At 38.1% G+C, this 20,745-nt stretch overlaps 1 protein-coding gene across 1 annotated transcript in view; it reads left to right on the forward strand.

The window, feature by feature from the left end:
* The window catches only part of LOC126458577 (L-xylulose reductase-like), a 56,882-nt gene extending 44,108 nt beyond the window's left edge, over window positions 1-12,774 (forward strand). The window contains exons 2-5 of the mRNA XM_050095709.1: window positions 1,280-1,529; window positions 11,545-11,659; window positions 11,763-11,973; window positions 12,152-12,774. Of these exons, the coding sequence (XP_049951666.1) occupies window positions 1,280-1,529; window positions 11,545-11,659; window positions 11,763-11,973; window positions 12,152-12,255 (680 nt within the window). The 3' untranslated portion in view covers window positions 12,256-12,774. The remainder of the gene's footprint in view (window positions 1-1,279; window positions 1,530-11,544; window positions 11,660-11,762; window positions 11,974-12,151) is intronic.
* The last annotated feature ends 7,971 nt before the right edge of the window (window positions 12,775-20,745 follow it).

Below are 20,745 nucleotides of genomic sequence, written 5' to 3' on the forward strand. Positions count from 1 at the left end.
GGATTCATGTTGGGCAGTATGGGTAGCCAAATCATTTGCTCAAACTATTCAGACTGTTCTTCAAACCAGTCACTGGTTGTGCACTGGTGACATGGCACATTGTCATCGATAATAATTCTATCATGGTCTTGGAACATGAAATCCATGAATAACTACAAATGTTCTCCAAGTAGTTGAACATAACCATTTCCAGTCAAAGATCAATTCAGTTGGACCAGAGGACCCAGGCAATTCTGTGTAAAAACAGCCCACACCATTATGGGGCCATCATCACCTTGTTGAGCACCTTGTTGACAATGTGGGTCCAGGCTTTGTGGTGTCTATGCCACACTTGAATCCTACTAACAGCTCTTACCAACTGAAATGAGGACTCATCTGAGTAGATCATGGTTTTCCATCTTGTTGGGTCCAACTGACGTGGTCATGAGACCAGGAGAGGCACTGCAGGCGATGTTTTGCTGTTAACAAAGGTACTCGCATCAGTCATCTGTTGTCATAGCCCATTAATGTCAAATTTTGCTGCACTGTCCTAACGGTTACATTCATCACATATCCCACATTGATTCCTCTGGTTATTTTGGTGTTGTTTGTCTGTTAACACTGACAACTCTACGCAAACACAGATCGTTAAGTGAAGACAGTAGGCCACTGCATTGTCCATTGTGAGAGGTGTTGCCTAAAGTGTGGTATTCTTGGCATGCGCTTGACACTTGGATCCTGGAATATTGAATTCCCTAACGATTTCTGAACTGCAATGTCCCATGTGTCTAGCTCCAACTACCATTCTGTGTTCAAAGACTGTTAATTCCCGTTATGTGGCCTTAATCATGTCAGAAACCATTTCACATTATTCACCTGAGTACAAAAAACACTGCTGACAGTGCACTGCCCTTTTATACATTGTGTACTTGATTCTACACCATCTGTGCCTATCGCTATCCTGTGACTTTTGTCTCCTCAGTGTATGTATGTTTTCTCAATTTTTGTTTTGAAATGTGAAATCCATTTGTGCGTTAAATTGTATCAATTTGACATGAATTGAACAAGCATATACATTCCTGGCAAAATGTTTTCAGGAAATCCTTAGGTACCTATAGTGGGCAAGTGACTCTAATAATCAATTGATACACATTTCACACTTTGATAAGAGGTCAGGTTTGAGTACTAATCACATAGTTTCATATCAGTACAGACTCCACTACTCAGGAAGACATTTAATTACAAAACCAAGCTCCTTTGTAAACAATTACTTGAAGCATGTCATATTTTATTCTTACAGGTATAGGAAGAGAACTTGTAAAAGCTTTAGTCCGTTATGGAGCAGAAGTTATTGCTTTGTCTCGCACAAAGAAGCATCTTGATACTTTGTGTCAAGAAGTAAATGTGACTCCAGTGTGTGTTGATCTATCAGACTGGGAGACGGCTCGGGAAGCGGTGAGGAAGATTGGCCCAGTTGACTGTTTAGTAAATAATGCTGCTGTTGCATTACTGGACCCATTCTTGAAGGCAAAACCAGAAGATTTTGATAAGTAATTTCATGATTTGACATTTTTCATATATTAATTGCAACTGTTAATGTTAATCCCTTATGCTTTCCATCAAAAATGTTTTGAATTAGTCAGTGTTTCATTTAAAGAAGATTGTACATCAAGTAACACTCACTAAATATTAGCGCAGAACACTGATCAGAGTATGTAGTTCTTTTTAACTTTAGTTGTTCAGTTACAAAAATGTAAGAAATTTGGTAGTTCATAATAAGATATTATTGTTTCCTATGCTTGCTAAGAACTGTTCTATGAATTTCATACTGGTACAATATTATTACATTCCATCCTGGATTTTCAGTTATTTGATTTGTACATACTGGTAAGTACATTATTATTTTTCTGTAAATTTGAGTGGTGTTATTATGCTCTGAGTTTCAGATTTAACTGTCTTTAAATTTTCTGTGTGGTTTGAAGTTTAAGTGACTGTACTTCAGAACTGTCAAAAAGTGCCTACCACATATTAATTTTGTTACTTGAAATATAATTTTGACTCCTTAGCAATGAAATTAGACACACATACCTAGTAGAGGGTGGCAATCCAAATTTCCCTGGTTACCAAGGTAAGGTGGTGTTGTATGGACTCCATGAGGCAATGAAACTGTTGTGGAGCCAGCCTGATCCACGACTGCTCAACTGCCGCCCACAACTCGAGAAGCTGAGTACAAATTTTGCCTATCTCAGTCAGCATCATTCCAGTTACCATTAGTAGGATTAAGGTCAGGTGCCCAGGAAGCCCACACGAGCACTCCATGTGTGTGGTGTATCACTCAAACCATTCTGACACAATTCAAGCGTGGTGTGTTGATGCATTGTCTTACTCAGGACTGCTGTAGATGAAGACACCAATGCTCTTAATAGGAAAGTAGACACCTGAGTTGTTCACTGATGAGAGGCAGTAGCAGACATATGACAGGCCCCATTTTATACTGTATAAAGATCTCAGACATGAGGATATCTCCACCATCTGTCTAAATGGTTCCTTGTTAGCATATAGGGTATACTGCTTCATGTGGTTTTTTATGTTCTCATACCCTGTCATCAGTCTGCTTACCACTGACACAGTGTCCTGCAAAAAGCTCTTTGTCTGCATAACCATGTAGATATAGCGCTACATGCGTGTTAGGTACCTACAACCTATGATTGTCATGTCCTGATATTGCAAATTGTGCTCAGCGATTATATTATGAGTGTATCTGTGAGCATTAACGAAGGCCATCAGCTCATTGTTGCTGGAAAGGCCATGTTTTGGGAAGGCAAAACACAGTTAATAAATAAACTGACTGAATAGAACATGAAAAAGCCACAAAAATTTAAGTTACAGAAAAGAAACATTTTTTAATGTGATTGAAAATTTAGTACAAATAATTAATTTTACCCTGTTGCACAATATTCAATTTTCTAGGTATCTACCAGTTCCTATAGATGCCACTATGTAGCATCAGTGTACTTAACATTTGCTTTTAATTCAAGCAAAACAGATTGCTTTTGAATACTGTTAAGTATGATATCTGCAATATAAGTAGAGAATAGAAAGCAACCCATAGCCCATTTTCAACTGTAACTAACTGGTGTACAAAGACAGTCCATTACACAAATTGTAATATTGCTGAAGTTAGGACATATTATCCATTTAAAAATATTTATTTTTATATATTTATTGGCCCTTTTTGTCTTCACTGTATGTGGTGCAATTAGATATTGAAGATTTTAGAAATTAAATGTTTGCTTTTATTTATTTCTTTTCTGTAATAGTCAATATTAGCTAGACATACTTCAATTGAATTCTGATACACATTGTATCAAATAGTAAATGACTAATGAGACAACTAGCATCACACCCAGACTAAGAACTTTATTTTCAATCTTGCAGTTGCATGAATTCAAAATAATACCCTTGCATCTCCACACAACATTTACGTTGATCCTATGAGTTATTGAAAGACCGCTGGAAGTCCCAGTTGTGTACCTCCTTCAGCATGTCGGACACAACATGTTGGATGCCCTCAATGCCACTGAAACGTTCCTCTTTTAAAGCACATGTAATATTTGGAAATAGAATAAAGTCTGGCGGTGCCAAGTCAAGCAACTAGAATTGGTGTTTGAGCACATAGATCTGTTTTTAAGCTAAAAACTGTTTCATGGATAGTGCACAGTGAGCCTGTGCATTTGCATGCAGAAGAACCCAACTCTCGCTTTGGGCAGACGCATCCTGACCTGAAGCGTGTGGGCAATCAGGCATTGCATCACTCCTAACTAGTACTGTCCAGTCACTGCACTCCGGGAGAAATTCACAATGGGTCATCCCAGAAACATTGAAAAAAAAAAAGAAACTATTAACATTGTCTTGCGTAATTTTTCCAAATCGAGCTTCTCCTGTCTCGATGATGATGTTCTGTGCCATTCCATAATTTGGTGTTTTGTCTGTGGCCAAACTGAAAAATCAACTTTCATCCTCAGTTACAGTTTGTTTCAACAGATTAGGACCCTCAGCAATTACAGAGATGAAAGTGGCACAGCATGCAGCTCGATGCTCTCTCCGCTCTTCTGTCAGTGAATGTAGCACCAAATCTTTATCTTGTGCAAAGCTTTCGCTAAATGGACCTGGTCATTTCCTTACTGATGCCACATTTCACTTCAAACATTCTCGTGGAAATTTGCCTATCACTGACAACAATTTCCTTGGCTTTTCCCACATTTTCACGTGTCCAAACAAAGCAAGACATCCAATACTTGGTTCATCTTCTAAGATTTCTTTTCTATTCTTAAATGCTGAAAACCAGAGGAACTCTTACACAGAACTGAGACAATCATCTCTGTAGACACGTTGCATATCTTTGTAAACTTTTCATGCCGTTTTTCGTGATTTACAGTAAAATTTTATCACAGCTCTTTGATCCATGATGCTATGTTTGTCTGCTACTTCTTGCACATTACTTTCACAGCTACTAAGCATTCACAGGCTGAGTCATTGACATGATCAAAACATCTATGCCTTCAACACGATCTAGCAGATGAAATTGTAACCACATGTGGCATGTTACTTCAGAATTTTCCAGGTAAAATAACCAGCCTGATTCCCTATTTAGCACACGGTGTATAATTTTTAAAATATTTCATTACTTATAGAAAATATCAGTATTGGGCACAATGAAGATTCTGTTATCGGCATGTTGCATTGTTTGTGTTCTTTAGATGAAACAAAAGAAACAAAGACTTTTATGAAATATATTTTTATATAATACTGCATTACACAAACAAAATCATTTAAATTCTCATAAACTCTTTAACATACATCTTCCTGCCTGCATTCTCTTAGACAGGAAGTGTAGCAGTGTGGAAGCTTGAATATCTTGTGACAATACACACATCACTCATTGTTTCTTCTATTGGGGAATGAGACCTGTATGACTCCCAACCCCCACCCAATTTCATTTTATTATTATTATTATTATTATTATTATTATTAGCAGTAGTAGTAATATTAGTAGTAGTAGCAGCAGTAGTATTAAAATTCTAGTGTTAAATCTTCTTGAATCTCTTCTGCTCTGTGGAAACAATGTCCTTTCAATGTAGTTTCGAATATGGGGAACCAATGAAGTATGCTGGGCTCAAGTTGAGAAGCAGCGTGGATGAGTTGTATACAAGTGCAATGTTCTGCCAGATAACTGTACATCAGAAATATCATAATGCAACATCAGTTATTAGTTTTTACACATTTTAGGACTCTTCTCATTCACAGCTTCTTGCCAGTTCTTCAAAACCCTTTGTACTGTTTTTCATTTACTACATGGCTGCAGGTTGCAGTGATAGGCTGTGTTGTTATGTGACCACATCTTATGTACTGTGTGTATTTCCTCAGCAGTTGCAGATTCTGTCCAGGAATTTTCATTATTAGCATCCAATTTTGCTCAGTGAATTAGGTTATCAGTTCTGATTTGACACCATTTTATTTATTTATTTTGTCCATTGCTATAGCAGCAACATGACATGAACTTTGTTACTCGGTGCTTAAGATAACTTATACAACTGTTAAATTGGTTTATGTTATCATCAAGATATTCATTGCTTGCAGATCTTTTCTTGCTTTCTTTCAAATAAACATTTAACATTTTGCAACCTTGTAAGTCTTTTAAGAAGAACTTTCCACATTAATAGTTCAGCAATAGTGCTTTTTCCTTTCAGTTGCACCTGAAAATGGCCATAAAGCTGAAATCATGATTGTGTGAAATAAATTAATAGTAATTTACATTCAAATTGTGGAAATTTATTTCAAAAAGTTGAGGAATAGGTTATTTTGACAGTTTGTGTAAAATACTTTTCTCTATCATTCATTGTTAAAAACTTATGGTAAAATGTGGAAAATCAGCCAAAATAAACAAAATAGATTCTTCAGACTGAATAGTTGACATGAACGCTTGCCCAGTAAAATATTTATGTTCACATATTCCAGTACCATATATAACGTCATAATTAACAAATGGGTTGCTGTCATTTCAGGAAGTTATAGGACAGACAATTTTTTGGCATCAGATACAAGTCGAAACTGCCTATTACAAACGTTAAATTTGGACTTTTTCATGTAATTTTTCTTTATTTTAAAAGTACAATAAAATACTGATAGCCACAAGGTATGAGAAAAAGATTGCTGACCATCAGCTAACTGTGTTTCAATGTTTGGTGCAGTGATGGTCTGCTCCCAACAAAATATATGAAACCGTATTACTCTGATATGTGCTTATTCAACATGAAACATAAAGAATTAACAATAATAAAAATCTCATTAAATATGTTTATAAAGAAACATTTACCATACATCACTCAGGTGGCAAGGACTCTAGATCTCAATATAATGTGCAAACTTCTGTTGTACAATGCCATTTCAATCAAAGAATAGAATCATTAAAACCTTGATAATGGATCGGTGTGTGCAAATTTCTTCTGGTTGTGAGACCTCTTCCTAACCCACTGTGTTTCCTCATTATTCTGCTTTTTGGGAATATTTCTTGGAACTTGCATTTTCAGGCATCACCTAATACAACATTTGAAGGGATGGATTGTTCATTGTCTTGTTCCATGTGATGTTTGTCAATAAAATTGCATGGCATGATTTCAGACTGATGCCCACTTCATCAGAAATCTATTGGGCCCTTATCAACAATTTTTGCAAAACACTGGATCAATACGCTACATAGTGATCATTGCTTGATGTGGAAGGTAATGCAGATTGTGGGTCACGTCAGCCAGCATTACTCTCACTTAAATGGCTGAAACTCTCATAGCACTGAGTGTGCCCCATGCTGTGCACTGCATTCTTGTTTAAACAGTTAAAGTTTTCCTGTAAACTTGATCTCTCCATTGTGAGAAACTTTATGCATCTGATTTGTTTTTCCAAACCCTTAACTGAGAATTTTTCCTAACACTGTGTACATATGTTAATGTCAACTGTTACAACTCGAACACAATTTAGTGCATCAAATATGGTACACAGCACCCTGTTCTTAAAACTTGCTATAAAGAGTGCGTCAGATGTCAGTAGAACTTCATTCATGTACAGACGGTTGCCAGTATGTAAATTACTGGAGTTGCAATTCTGTGTGACAGGTAGAACAGACATGAGAGTGTATTAGTGTTGTTCATGTTTAGTGTTGTTACCAGGTCTGGTGGGGTAAACAAGGAGCTCAGTTGCTGAGTAACCACTCTGAAGGACATGAATGAGGCCCTGTGCTTGCATAAGATAACATTATCAGCACCCTACAAGAGTTTGAAAGAGACCCCATTGTGGGTTTCCATTTGGCCAGCTGGTTGAATCATGCTATATCTTGACATGTGGGGCATTTGGATGTGACAATGGCCTGATGTTGGACTGTATGATAAAATAAGGGGAGGCATACTTGTCAAGGTTCTGGTTGACTGTGTCTGACCATCACAAGGGAGGATTTCAAGGACATCATAACCACTTTACTTCTGCAACTGCATCCAAGAACAAGTAATGGAGTCTATGCAACATTTTACGTTATCCCACACCACTGATTGGAGCCTAGAAGTAGCCAGACTAGGGAATTACTGTCCCATGCATAGGCTGCCATTAATACCACAACACAAATGGCAGTGTTTGGAGTGGTACCATGACTGGGAAGCATGGATTGCTGATGACTGATGTTGCATTGTGTCCAGTAATGAATTGTGCTTTGACACTACCCCATATGACCTTTGTTGGCAATTATGGTGGCAGCGTGGGGAGAGGTCCCATTCTTTCAATGTTTATTGAGGGAATGCTGTCAGCACATCAGTATGTCAGAGACATCCTGCACCCTCAGGTGTTACCTCTCATGCGACAGTATCATGATATCACCTTTGAACATGATAATATCTGCCCACATATGCCACATGTCTGCAGGAACTGTTTCACGATGTTGAGGCACTCCTGTGAGAAGAAAAAATCCCCACATATGCCCCAGCAGAATATTTGTGGGTCCAGCTCGGCATCTCATGTGTCCAGTGCCAGTACCTGGGATATCAAGGACCAGTTCCAACAGTTGTGGGCCACCTTGCCTCAGGAAAGGATACAATGGCTTTATGACATCCTTCCCAACTGAACCATTGGGTACCTCCAGGCTAGAGTGAGTGCAATGTCATAGTGATAAGTGGACTCATACTGTCAAGTTCTTTGTAGATTTGACTGAAATAACATCGTATACCCTCTCAACCCATCAAGTTTCATTTTGTTTGTTACTCTCCTTCTAGGTGCTTTACTGTTTTCATCAGGCAGTCTATTTCAAAAGTTTGGTCCTTTTTTTCTTAACATTTCTTGTGATTTAAGGGTCATACTTCATTTTCCAAATTTTTGCTCAAAGAATATGTTTTGAACTGTAGTTCATATCTAAGTGATGGAGTAGTAAAGTTTCTACAGAACATATTAAGGTCTCAGCCTCTAAAATCATGTTGACTTTTACCAGATTACAGTTTGATGGTGTTTGTTAACTACACCTAGAGCTGTTGTTGTTCAGCTTTGAATTTGTTTCCGTAAAAAAGTTCTCAGTGAGAACTGAAGATCATAGCAGAGGAGCTACCAACAACTTATTTTTAGTACCCAATCCCTTCAAGAACCAGGGTTTTTGTGTGTGTGTGTGTGTGTGTGTGTGTGTGTGTGTGTGTGTGTGTGTGTGTATTTGTTTGTTTCAGCAAGCTGTCTTGTTGATGTCTTTCTGCAATCTTTTTGACTGATTGTCTTCCACTCTGTCATCTGCACCCCCTTTCTCCCACTGTCGATCTCGGACCTGTGGTACCTAGCATATCTGGAAGCAAGGTGAACGGGGAAACTTTATGATCAGGACACAAGCTGTGGCCCTGAGTCTTTGTGCCACCACTGCAGGGGTCATGACACCACTGATGTGGAGGAGATGTGTCTATGTGGTGAGGACTAGGTTCATCAGTTGGTGAGGCAGGAGTGACTCTTTTCAAAGCCCTTTGTTGTGCTACGTCTTGAACTGATAATTAACAACTGTGGTTTCCAACTCACTAAGACCTGGGGCCCAGCCTTGAGTGCAAAATAGTAAGCTATGGGAAGATCTACTCATATCATGTCAATTGATGCATCTCCTTGGTATCAGCGTCATCTTGATCCCTGAGTGTCTGTACCACACGCTTCCCCCTTGACATTGCCAGCAGAGCCTTGTCTGGGTACCGCAAGCCTGAGATAAGCTGGAGGGAGGACGTGTATAAGACAATGGACAATGCCCAATGACAGTCAGTCATATGAACCATATAAGGATCAGAAAAAGTCAGCGTACCTAAATATCAAACAATTTTGATAATTCTGAGTATGAGAGAGCATTTCAGAGGATACTACTGCCAAAATTGTATAAAGTGTAAAAACACACACACAGTAGTTTTGACATATTATATTGTTGGCAGTTGACCTCTATGATTGGCTAAACCATTTACTAGGGATTTTTGTGTATAAATCACTGAAATGAATTGGGTCTAACAATAGAATGTGTTCCACTATAATCTTCAGCCGTCACTGGGGATTTTTTTATGGAAACAAATACAAAACTGAATATCAACGGTGTACTCAGTCAGTATTATCAAATAGAGAGCTGATTAAGGGCAGAAAGATTGCAGTGCCTGGTAATATGATTAGTTTTGTACATACTTTTCTGCTCTATCAGTTAGATATGAATTGCAATTTAAAACACGTCAGCCTCATCAGTATTTCTAACATGAAAATATTAATCACCCTTCCTCCTTTTTATTGTAGAGAAAATTTACAGCAAAAGACAGTTTGTGTTCTTGGGTATCATCAGTGTAGCTTATTTTTGGTACAGATTGGCTCTTGTTGATGGTGAAGGTATTGATTATGGTCATTTTAAGTACTCCTAACACAAATAGTGCTCTATCTTGATGACAGTCCTTCAGGACATATGTTTATTCATTGTAAATGAAGTAGTAGTTGTAGTGAAGCTTTTTTATTATGTCTAACTAGACTGGAAAGGCAGCAACATTTTTCTATTTTGCAGTGAAATCTTCTCTAGTATTTTATAGCATAAATTCACAGTATGCGCATGTGTCAACTGTGTCAGAAGATGGAAGGATACACGATGCAGTGAGGAATGTGAGAAGTTTTACTGCATTAAGGTGCCATGAAAATCATAATTTGCACATCAGCCCTCCTTTGTTGTTTTAGCTTTTCAGTGTCACCAGTATATGCATTATTAATACTACTAGACTGAGCTGATTTTAGGGAAGAAACTACCTCTAATGTTCATTAACCAGGTGCATAGATGTGTGTCTGCTTCATAAGTATCATATTCAGTGTAAGTTGTTGTTTGATCCGTCAGTGATATGAAAATGACACTCTGTGCAACATCATTTGAAATTATTTAAAACTATTGCTATTTTACCCCTCTCTTTAAAGTAACACTGTTAAAGGAAATAGTCATTCTGATGAATTTTATAGGGATCTTTTGGATTTTCACTCTACCCTGCACCAGCCACATAACTCTGTTGTTGTTCAGTGGAAGTTTTTTGTGATGATGTCTTTAATTTTACCAAAATTATGTCCATAATAATGCTGGGGTTGAAAATTGTGTAACCTCTGCCTCTGTTACTCAGAATTGTATGTTAAATTAAATGTGAAAGTATTTGTTATTTGATGAATAACCATAGAATGTGTTCCACTATAATCTTCAGCCATCACTGGGATTCAAACTGTTGAATTGCTGGTCACTGTTTAACATGTGAACTGTGTCCCTGTCATAGTTAGGAGCAAAAATCAAAAAGATTGGCTGTGAAGTGATGCTGCATCATTTCAAATTGGATATTTGTATTAAGTTAGTGAGCAATTTTAGTACACAAATAATCCAGAAACACTTAGCTCTGGCACATACATGTTAAATTCGTTTGTTACAAAAGTGAGGAAAACAGCAGACTGTAGAAATTTGTAACGTGCTCTCTCTCTTTCTCTCTCCAGCTCTCCCATTACATACACTCTTCTATTAGACTGACTTTATTTCATTTTTTATTTCTGATGTGATACTCATTTTGCAGCTGAAAGCAGTGTGTTGAAGCTCTTTAAGTAATTAAAGTAATAAGATAATTTCTGCAACCACGACAGGTTATGTATTAACATAACTTGCAAAACAAACTGTTAGTGGGAAACTAACAAAACTGAGTATTTTGCATAGTGTTTTGAATGTATTGTCTATACTTTCAGTTACAGCTTCAGCTTTGACTAATTATTTAGAAATTTTCTTTATTTTACTTGAAGTTAGTTTCTGTTTTTCATCTTATGCTACAAACAAATCAGCAAATTTTTTTCTCTTTTCTTTTGTTCAATCCTACTGCCCTTACATATGATATGGGCCATTGTGGGCTGCTTATTCTCAGGTGTTTGACCTGTCTTGTTTGTTACTTTATTTCCATTGGAACATAGTTGTATCCAACTACATATTAATTCAAATTTTTTGTATTTTTTAAATTTTTATTTTATTTTCAGGAGCTTTGCTATCAATGTTAAAGCAGTGCTTAATGTCAGTCAGGTTGTTGCAGAAAGTATGATTCAAAGAGGAAAAGGAGGAACTATTGTAAATTTATCCTCTCAAGCTTCACAGGTTGTGAATCTATTACATTGTTTACCTTTCTTTTAATGTAGATCAAGAACTAAAACGAAAAAGTAACTGTCTTTTTAATTTACTACTGAATCTTTAATTTTAGGCTGCACTAGCAGACCATGCAATATATTGCGCTTCAAAGGCTGCTGTAGACCAGCTTTCTAAAGTGATGGCTCTTGAGCTTGGACCTCATAATATTAGAGTCAACTGTGTCAATCCAACTGTTGTAATGACTGAAATGGGGAAGATAGGTTGGTCAAAGCCCGAGAAGGCAGCAACAATGCTATCCAAAATTCCTATGGGAAGGTTTGCTGGTAAGACTTTTAGTACTTGAATAGCGTATTCCATGATATAAAAATAGAATTTTAAAATGACTTGCAGAGCCACAGAAATGCACAGTTTTCCAGAATGTAATAATAAATTGCAGAACATGTTGCAACTCCTGTACTCCAAAAAATACAATGCTGCTTAGTGGTGTTGTTTTTGTTTCAGAACCTGAAGATGTAGTTAATGCTGTAATCTTCCTGCTCAGCAGTAAATCTGATATGATAAATGGGATATGTGTACCTATTGATGGAGGATTCCTTGCATGCTAACACTGTTTATATTTATCTTATAAATGACAGCTGTGTCAGAAGAACCAAAACTTCACACTTAATCTAAAGGAAAAATGATATTTGGAATTTCATATATAATATTAATTTAGCATATAAATCAGTAATATAAGAGAAAATTTGCAGTTATACATGGAACAGATAAATATTTGTTTTTCCAGTTGCTGTCAGTACTGACAAATAAAATTTGGAGTCACTCCTGGAACAAAACAATGTTAATGCCTCAAACCCTTATGACAATTTTACACCTTACAGCATATGAGTCCAACATAATACCATGAAAATCACTATAAGCGGTTCTGATACTGACTCTTTAAGACACTGTTGATTGTTGGCAGATTAGAACCAGTAAAATTATAATTTAAGACAATGTGAAAGGCAAAGCACAGAATCAAATATTTACTTAGAAAATTAGAAATTTATTAGTATGGGATTCCTGTTACTCTGTCTTTAAATGTGTAAATCATAAAATTTTAGTATGGAATTACAGGAATAATGACATATGATGCATTAGCTTTTTATCCCATCCTCTTCATGACCAAAGTCATTTTTCTATGTTTAAATACAGAGTTTTTGAGAAACAAAATAGGTACATGATAAAGGATCAGAGTAAGAATCATTACAAAGTGGAAATATACGGTCCAGTCACATTAATACGACCATTATCTTTGTTTAATGTCAACATGCTACAACCACTCACAGATGGCAGGTGACATCACTAGCAGTGGACAGTATATAAATCATGGCAGGTGGACACGGAAAACAGTGCTGTTGTTGTCATAATGCAGAGACAAAGCAATTTATTTGATGTCCAAAAGAGCATGATCATTGGCTTTTGGGCCAAGGGTGGAAGCATTTCCAAAATGACTTCATTCATAAACTGTTTACTTGCAGCAGTAGTTAAACTATTCTGTGCCAGGCAATAGACAAAAGGGGTGAATGAAAAGGGGTGAATGACGGCTGTGGAGATGTGTAGGGGTGAATAGATGTGCACCTGTTCAACAACTGACCGCCCAGGTGAATCAAGGATCTACCAACAGTGTCTCCTTAACTACCATTCAGTGAACGTGGTTGCATGTGGGTCTCCGCACCAGGCTCCTGGTTCATGCACTCATGCTGGTTGCTGTTCACCACTGACAAACGCTGGAATTTGCATGCCATGCCACAACTGGATGCCCACTGAGTAGTGATAGGTGGCCTTTGCAGATGAATCATCTTTTAAACTCCATTAGAGAGATAGCTATTGGCATGTATGACCCTGCAACAAGTGTTGAAAGGGTCCAAGCCAAAGAAGGGACTGCTACGGTCTGGGAAATATTTTTGTGGCATTTATTGGATGATCTCATCATTCTAAAAGGCACAGTGGATCAGCACAAGTATGCATTTATCCTTGGAGACCATGTCCACCCCTACACACATTTCGTTTTTCCTTGGCATGATGGCCTCTAACAGCAGGACAGTGCAACATGTCATACAGTTGCAGTGTACGTGTATTGCTCGAAGAGCACCAGGATGAGTTTCCTGCAGTCCCCTGGCCACCAAACTCCCCAGATTTAAACCCAATTGAGAATCTGTGGGACCACCTTGATTGGACTGTTTGCACCAACCAAAAAACCTAGTGTAGCTGGCTACAACATTGGAGTCTGCATGGTTCCACATCCCTGTCCATACCTTCCAGAACCTCACTGATTCTCTTACTGCATGTCCACGCTGCAAAAGGTCGTTATTCTGGCTTTTAACAGGTTGTCACATTCACGTGAGTGAACTATGTAATTCAGAAAAAAACCTCAATTCTCAATAGGTTCCAAAAAAAGAGCAAAAATATGGATAGTGACAGGTATCAGAATCTCAAGTGCAAGGAAAAGAGAATTGCTCAAATACAGAAAAAAATACCACTTTGTTGAACAGTTACATTCAGAAATACATTCAACTCTATAGAAGAGTGATGTGCCAGGAGAAAAAGAAAGGCCATTGATAAGTTCATAACAGAATCAGCAAATAAAAGCCAATCAGTTTGGAAAATAATAAAGAAGGAGGCAAATAAAATGTTGCTAAAATGGAAAATATCACTCTGAACCATGAAAACAAGAGCGCCACTCATCCCCAACGTACTGCAGATCTCTTCCATTGTTACTATGTAGATGTCGCAAATAATTTAATAATCAGTGACAAAAGAGATAGTAGAAGCAAAGAGTAAAACAAAATGCACTCTTGGTTCTCTTAAGTCTACATTTGCAAAACAATTCTGGATGAAATCATCTGTCTTGCATCAAATTTTAGGAAAATGTCATCAGGAATGATGGTATTCAGATTACAGTATAAATCAATGTACTGGTATTACAAACGTCTCATTGCCTGTTGCAAGTATAGTCAATTCATCTGTTCTTCCAGGCACATTTACAAGCTATCTCAAAATTTCTAAAGTGGTCTGCTCATAAGAAAGGAGACAAATCAAATATAGAAAACTATAGGCCAATTGCCTTATCATCACTCTTTAGCAAAAGCTAGAAAAAGCAATGTGTAATAGATTAATGAAATTTTAGACAAAAATTCCCAGAGGAAACACACATAGTCAATTACAGGCAGCTGTAAATAAAACTAAAGCACAACTAAATGTATGGTTTGAGGGAATAAGCTACTGACAAACACAAAAAACAGCATGCCTAAATTTCTGTTGAAAAGGTGATGTGTGCATTACTTGTATGACAGTAAACTCCAACAAAATTACATCTTCATTGGAAAGAAAGTTATGCGTCAGATAGTCAATACAATATTTTATACTTTATATTTACTCTATGTTAAAACAAGTTTTCACACTGCTCGAACTGCCTACTTTGCCCAGTTCCACATCCTTCTGTGCAGAATCATATTCTGGGGAAATCTTATCAAGATCTGACTAAATATTTATGCAGCTTCTTTCAGACAGTGCTTCATTATAGATAACTGCATCATCTACAAGAAGTCTGAGGTTTCTATTATTATTGTCTGCAAAGTTATTAATATACAACATGAACAGCAAGAGTCCCAATGCAGTTCCCTGGGGTGCACCTGAAGTTACTTCTACATCTGACGATGACACTCTATCCAGGATGACGTGCTGCATGCTCACTACCAAAATCCTCAATCCAGTCACAAATTTCTTTTAATAACCCATATGGTGGTACTTTTGACAATAAGTGTAGGCGTGGTATTGTATTGTATTGTATTAGACGGACCTAGAAACGATGGAGAGGCTTTCTCCCGCCCTAGGACTCAGTGGCTCACAACCCAACAGCAGGCCACAGCAGTCCACCCACCCCACCACCGCCCCACACTTAACCCTGGGTTATTGTGTGGTTTGGCCACCTGTGGACACCCCTGGGAATGTCTTATACCACATGAATGTAACCCGAAATGTTTGCATGATAGAGTAATTATTTTGTACGTGTACATGTAAACGTTGTTTGTGTAGCAATTGCTGACACAGTGTAGCTGAGGTGGAATATGGGGAACCAGTCTGCATTTGCCGAGGTGGATGAAAAATGCCCTAAAAACCATCCCCAGGCTGGCTGGCACACCAAACCTCGACGCTTATCTGCCAGGCGGATTTGTGCCAGGGACCGGCATGCCTTCCTGCTCAGGAAGCAGCACGTTAAACCATGCGGCCAGGCAGGCAGGCTAGGCATGGTATTGAGTCAAATGCTTTTTGTAAATCAAAAATACTGTATCTGCCTGACTGCCTTGATCCAAAGCTTTCAGTATGTCATGTGAGAAAAGGGTGATTTGGGTTTCACATGATCAATGTTTTCGAAATCTGTGCTGGTTGAAACTGGAGAAGTAATTCTGTTCAAGATACCTCATTATGTTTGAGCTCAGAATATGTTCTAAGATTTTGCAACAAATCAGTGACAAGGATATTGGACAATAGTTTTGTTGATCATTTCTACCATCCTTCTTGTAGAAAGATATGACCTGTGCTTCTTTCCAAGAACTGAGCACAGTTTTTTGTTCAGGGGAACTATGATAGATTGTTGTTAAAAGAGGGGATAACTCAGCTGCAGATTCATTATAGAATCTGACAGGGATTCCATTGGTGCTTTGTTCAGTTTGTACAATTTCAGCTGTTACTCAACACCATTGAGACTAATGCTTATTTCATTCATCTGTTCAGAGATGTGAGGATTAAATTGGGGCAATTCTCCTGGGTTTTCCTTTGTAGAGGAATATTTGGAAATGGAGTTGAGCATTTCAACTTTTCCTTTGCTACCCTCAACTTTAGTTCCTGTCTCATATGCTAGGGACTGGACACTAACTTTGGCACCACTAACAGCTTTTACATACGACCAGCATTTCTGTGGGTTTTGTAAAATATCATTTGACAGTATCATGCTGCAGTAGTCATTGAAGGCATCAGGCATTGCTCTCTTCTCTCTATCTATAGCTCTACACTTTGTTTTACACCCAGTATGCAGAAATCTCCATTTCTTTACAGTGACTGTATACTGTCGAAGTTCCCTCCCAGTATGAACTGTGTTCATATCTATCCAGTGCATGCACAACTATTCTTTCAAATTTGAGCCATAGTTCCTCTACATGCTCCTGCCCTGTTTCAAGTTCCTCATTGACATACACCATGACTGACTTTTTATCTAGTTTAATGAACATATATATCTTTCTGTTTGTTTTAATTGCCCTTTGGACTTTGGTAACCACTGCTACCACAACCGCATCATGGTCACTGTTACCAGTTTCAATGTTGACGTCCTTAAAGAGGTCAGGTCTATTTGTTGCCATTAGGTCCAATACATTTTCATCATGATTGGGGTTCTTAACTGTCTGTTCTAGTAGTTTTCAGAGAAGGCATTTAGTAATGTTTCCCAGGATGTCCTATCGCACTGACAAATAGCAAAACCATAATTTTCCCAATTAATTGTTGGAGGATAAAAGTCTCCACCATTGATTACAGTGTGATGGGGAACGTACAAATTAACTGAAGGTTTCTCTAAAGTTTTTGGTTACATCAGGAGATGAGTCCAGTGGATGATAGAAGGATCCACTTATCAATTATGCCCGTACTTAATACTGCATCTTGTCCAAACAATCTCACATACAGGTTCAATTTCTATCTTGGTGGAGTTGACTTTCTTGTCTGCTGTGAAAAATACACCATCACCATTTCCCATTTGCCTATCCTTTCAATATACACTTAAATTTTCCCCCAAAATTTTGACTGTTGTTAATTTCATGTTTCAATCAGCTTCTGTACCTAGTATTATGTGAACATCGCTGCTTTTCAGGAGCCCTTCAAGCTCTAGCACTTTGTTGCAAATACTTTGGCAATTAATTTCTGGGTTTCCTACAGCTATCGTTATCTGGACTGAATGGAGAGTTGCTTAATAAAAAAAATTAAAAAAAATTGTGTGAACCCCACACACAGTCAGCTACCTGAGTTGCAACCTCTGATGTATAGTGCACACCGGATATATTTGGGGGACCCTACAGTTCTCAACACTATGGCACAAGTCCAGGAAGTCATAGCCTAGCTTGTCACAGATCTTTAGAAGTCTGTGGTTCACTCCTTTCGCTTAACCCACAACCAAAGTGCAATGATCAGTTCTGGGTACAATGCTGCAAATTGTGAGCTTCGCTGAAACTCCATGCACAAGGCTGGTCCTCACAATCCTCTGCACCAGTCACTGCTATGGTCTCAGAGCCCAAACAATAGGCATCATTTGTTAGAACACACGTCACAGTCTGCAGCTGGTTGAACCCTGTTCCGCCAGTGGCTGTTGCAATAGCGTCTCCAACATGTTGAATGAGGCCCACAGTACACATGGTGTCCTTCCTGTCCCTTGCTGCCATTTCCCTAAGTGGTACAATTATTTGCCATATATTTGAACTGCCTCCTTCTGACACTGGACAAGACAGGTTTCCTCAAAACAGGTGACGTAAGTCCCATTGGCTCAGTTTCAGTGAAAGGGAGAAGCTCAGACTTGTTGGTTAGGGGGATCAGTACAACACCTAGAGCCTTCCCTGGTCCTGTCCTTCCTGTACAGGACACCTAGGTCTACTATTGACACGCCTCTCACAGTCAAATGAATGAGTAATGAGATGTACTGTACTTCCTGCATAGGAGAGAGGATTCACAGGAGATGATAGTACTTGAGGGTACCTCTGGTACCAGTATCATAGGTAAAAGACTCTTTGGAGCTCCTCCAGCACATCAATCTGCAGCAGCTGCCCATCATTAGCCAGTAGTCAGGACAATTTCCATTGCTTATGAACATCAACCTGTTCATCCTGTGTTCAAGAACAGCATTCATAGTCAGGCTGCATTTTGGCTGGTGTGACATATTACAGGGCAGTAAAAGTAACTTTAAATTAAGCTCACTGATTATATTTTAATCTGTTGAGCTAAAAAGTTGCTAATTCCCAATAAGAACTGAAGCAAATATACAAAATGAGATTTCTATTAATGTAAGACAAAAATCTGCAGTAAAAATTACTAGTTTCATAAAACATTTTGAGACTAACTGTAGTTGTTATCAAACTCGAAACCCTTGAGAGTTGCCCATGCTGTCAACTTTTATATATTTCATAGAGTCATTTTATTATGGCTACCTCCTGGGTATATAGCATAGGCCTACAGCATTAAAGTGTACAGGTAGTGACTCATTCATGCACTTAATAGATCAGCCCAAAGAATAGTAGCCATGCTGTCTATAGTACTTCCCACAGCTACTGTTGCACACACGGTGGAGTATTCATATAGCAAACATTAAAGTCAAAGCTGTTTCATATATGTTCAATTAAGTTAGCATAAAGGACATATAGAGGCAAGGAAAATACTTTGAAGCATTTATTGTGCTATTCCAACCAAGTGATAAGGTACATCATCTTGCTAAATATCCCATGCGTCTCAGGGAAAGCTTTGGTGACATCATCTCCAAGGAAGAATTTCTTACCATATCTATCAGATACTCTGCAGACCTCTGTGAACTACCAGGTAGAGGGTACTTAGCATGGTACCGCATGCTAGTATTTCTACCCATTCCATATGGAGGGCAGGAAGAATGACTCCTTAAATGCCTCAGTGCATGCTGTAATTAGTCAGAGTTTGGGGACTGAGGAATAGCTCCAGATTTTTCACTTAATACAGGTTCTTGAAATTTTGTAAGTAGGCTTTTGTAGGATAATCTGTTTCTATCTTCAACAAGAGTCCGCCAATTACAGTTTTTCAGCAGTTTTGGGATACTCTGTTATGACTCAAACAAACCTGTGATAGTTTATGCTGCCTTTCTTTGTATATGGTATATGTTCAATATCCTTTGCTAATCTTGTGGTAACCCACCGTGTTATGAGTCATTTTGTACTGGTGCTGCCACCATGGTTATATCAGTATTTCGCAAGCTGTCACTGTTCAACTTGTCCATGATTACTTTTCGTTCGTCGTACTGCTCAACGTTGAATGTCCACCTACCTCAGCATGGTGTCTGCTGCAAGCATAGATACTTACTAGACGATGAAAAAGCAGTGTTGAAAAAAGACGTCACCTAATATCTATCCTGCAAAGTCCGCGTAAACTCTAGTAGTATTTCAGGTCTTGCAATCTCTCATTTATCAGGATTTCGTACAGTAATATGATGCATTTGACTGAAATGAACTTCCTACAATTTTCAGACTAGTGAAGTTTATTGCTGAATAAGAAGAGTTATATGCTCTACCAAGTCTGCATTTAGTGAAAAACAGTTCTATCATTCTTAATGCTCAGTCAAACAACAAACTTCACACGCAAAGCAGCCAGAATTTTACACAAGTCGGACCCGATTGAAGACATGATCTCACATTCACATATCTGCTACTATAAATGAGGTTCGCATTCAGTCCTTTTCATTGGGTTTCTTCAAAAGAAACTGCTTGCCAAATACTCCAGAAATGATTACAGAATACGCCATGCAGAATGTTCACAAAGGCTGAAAGTTCACATACTCGTAACGTTTCAACAAAACACTCCAAAAACTCCAAAATTTCAACAAACTGTCTGTAATTGCAAGTCTTTCATTACGACTCATTTTAAGTGCACAGCACTCAATAATTCTTCACCTTACACGTAATGAACACTGAGACATGTAACATGACCTTTGTGCATCCAAATCTGGCAAGTGACTCTCTTGAAACTCTGTCACTCACAGCATATCTAACTAGTTGTGCGTGGGAACTACTTAATTCTGATTGGCTGGTCAGTCTGACCTACAAATCAGAATGATTCTTCAAGATCATTCTCACGGCAAAACTTGCCTAAGCCAGTCACTATTCAGAAACACGTTTGCATCTTCCAAAATGCAAATACTGACACAATGTTTAATATAGCAAAACGAAAATAAAATTAATCTTGAAAATAATTCAGAAAATGATTGCACTTTAAACTGATATTATGGCTGCCTTCTTACAAAAGTCACACCTAGACATATGTCATCAACAATGTGGGTAAAA

The sequence above is a fragment of the Schistocerca serialis genome, chromosome 2 (genome assembly GCF_023864345.2).
Source record: "Schistocerca serialis cubense isolate TAMUIC-IGC-003099 chromosome 2, iqSchSeri2.2, whole genome shotgun sequence".
NCBI lineage: Eukaryota > Metazoa > Arthropoda > Insecta > Orthoptera > Acrididae > Schistocerca > Schistocerca serialis.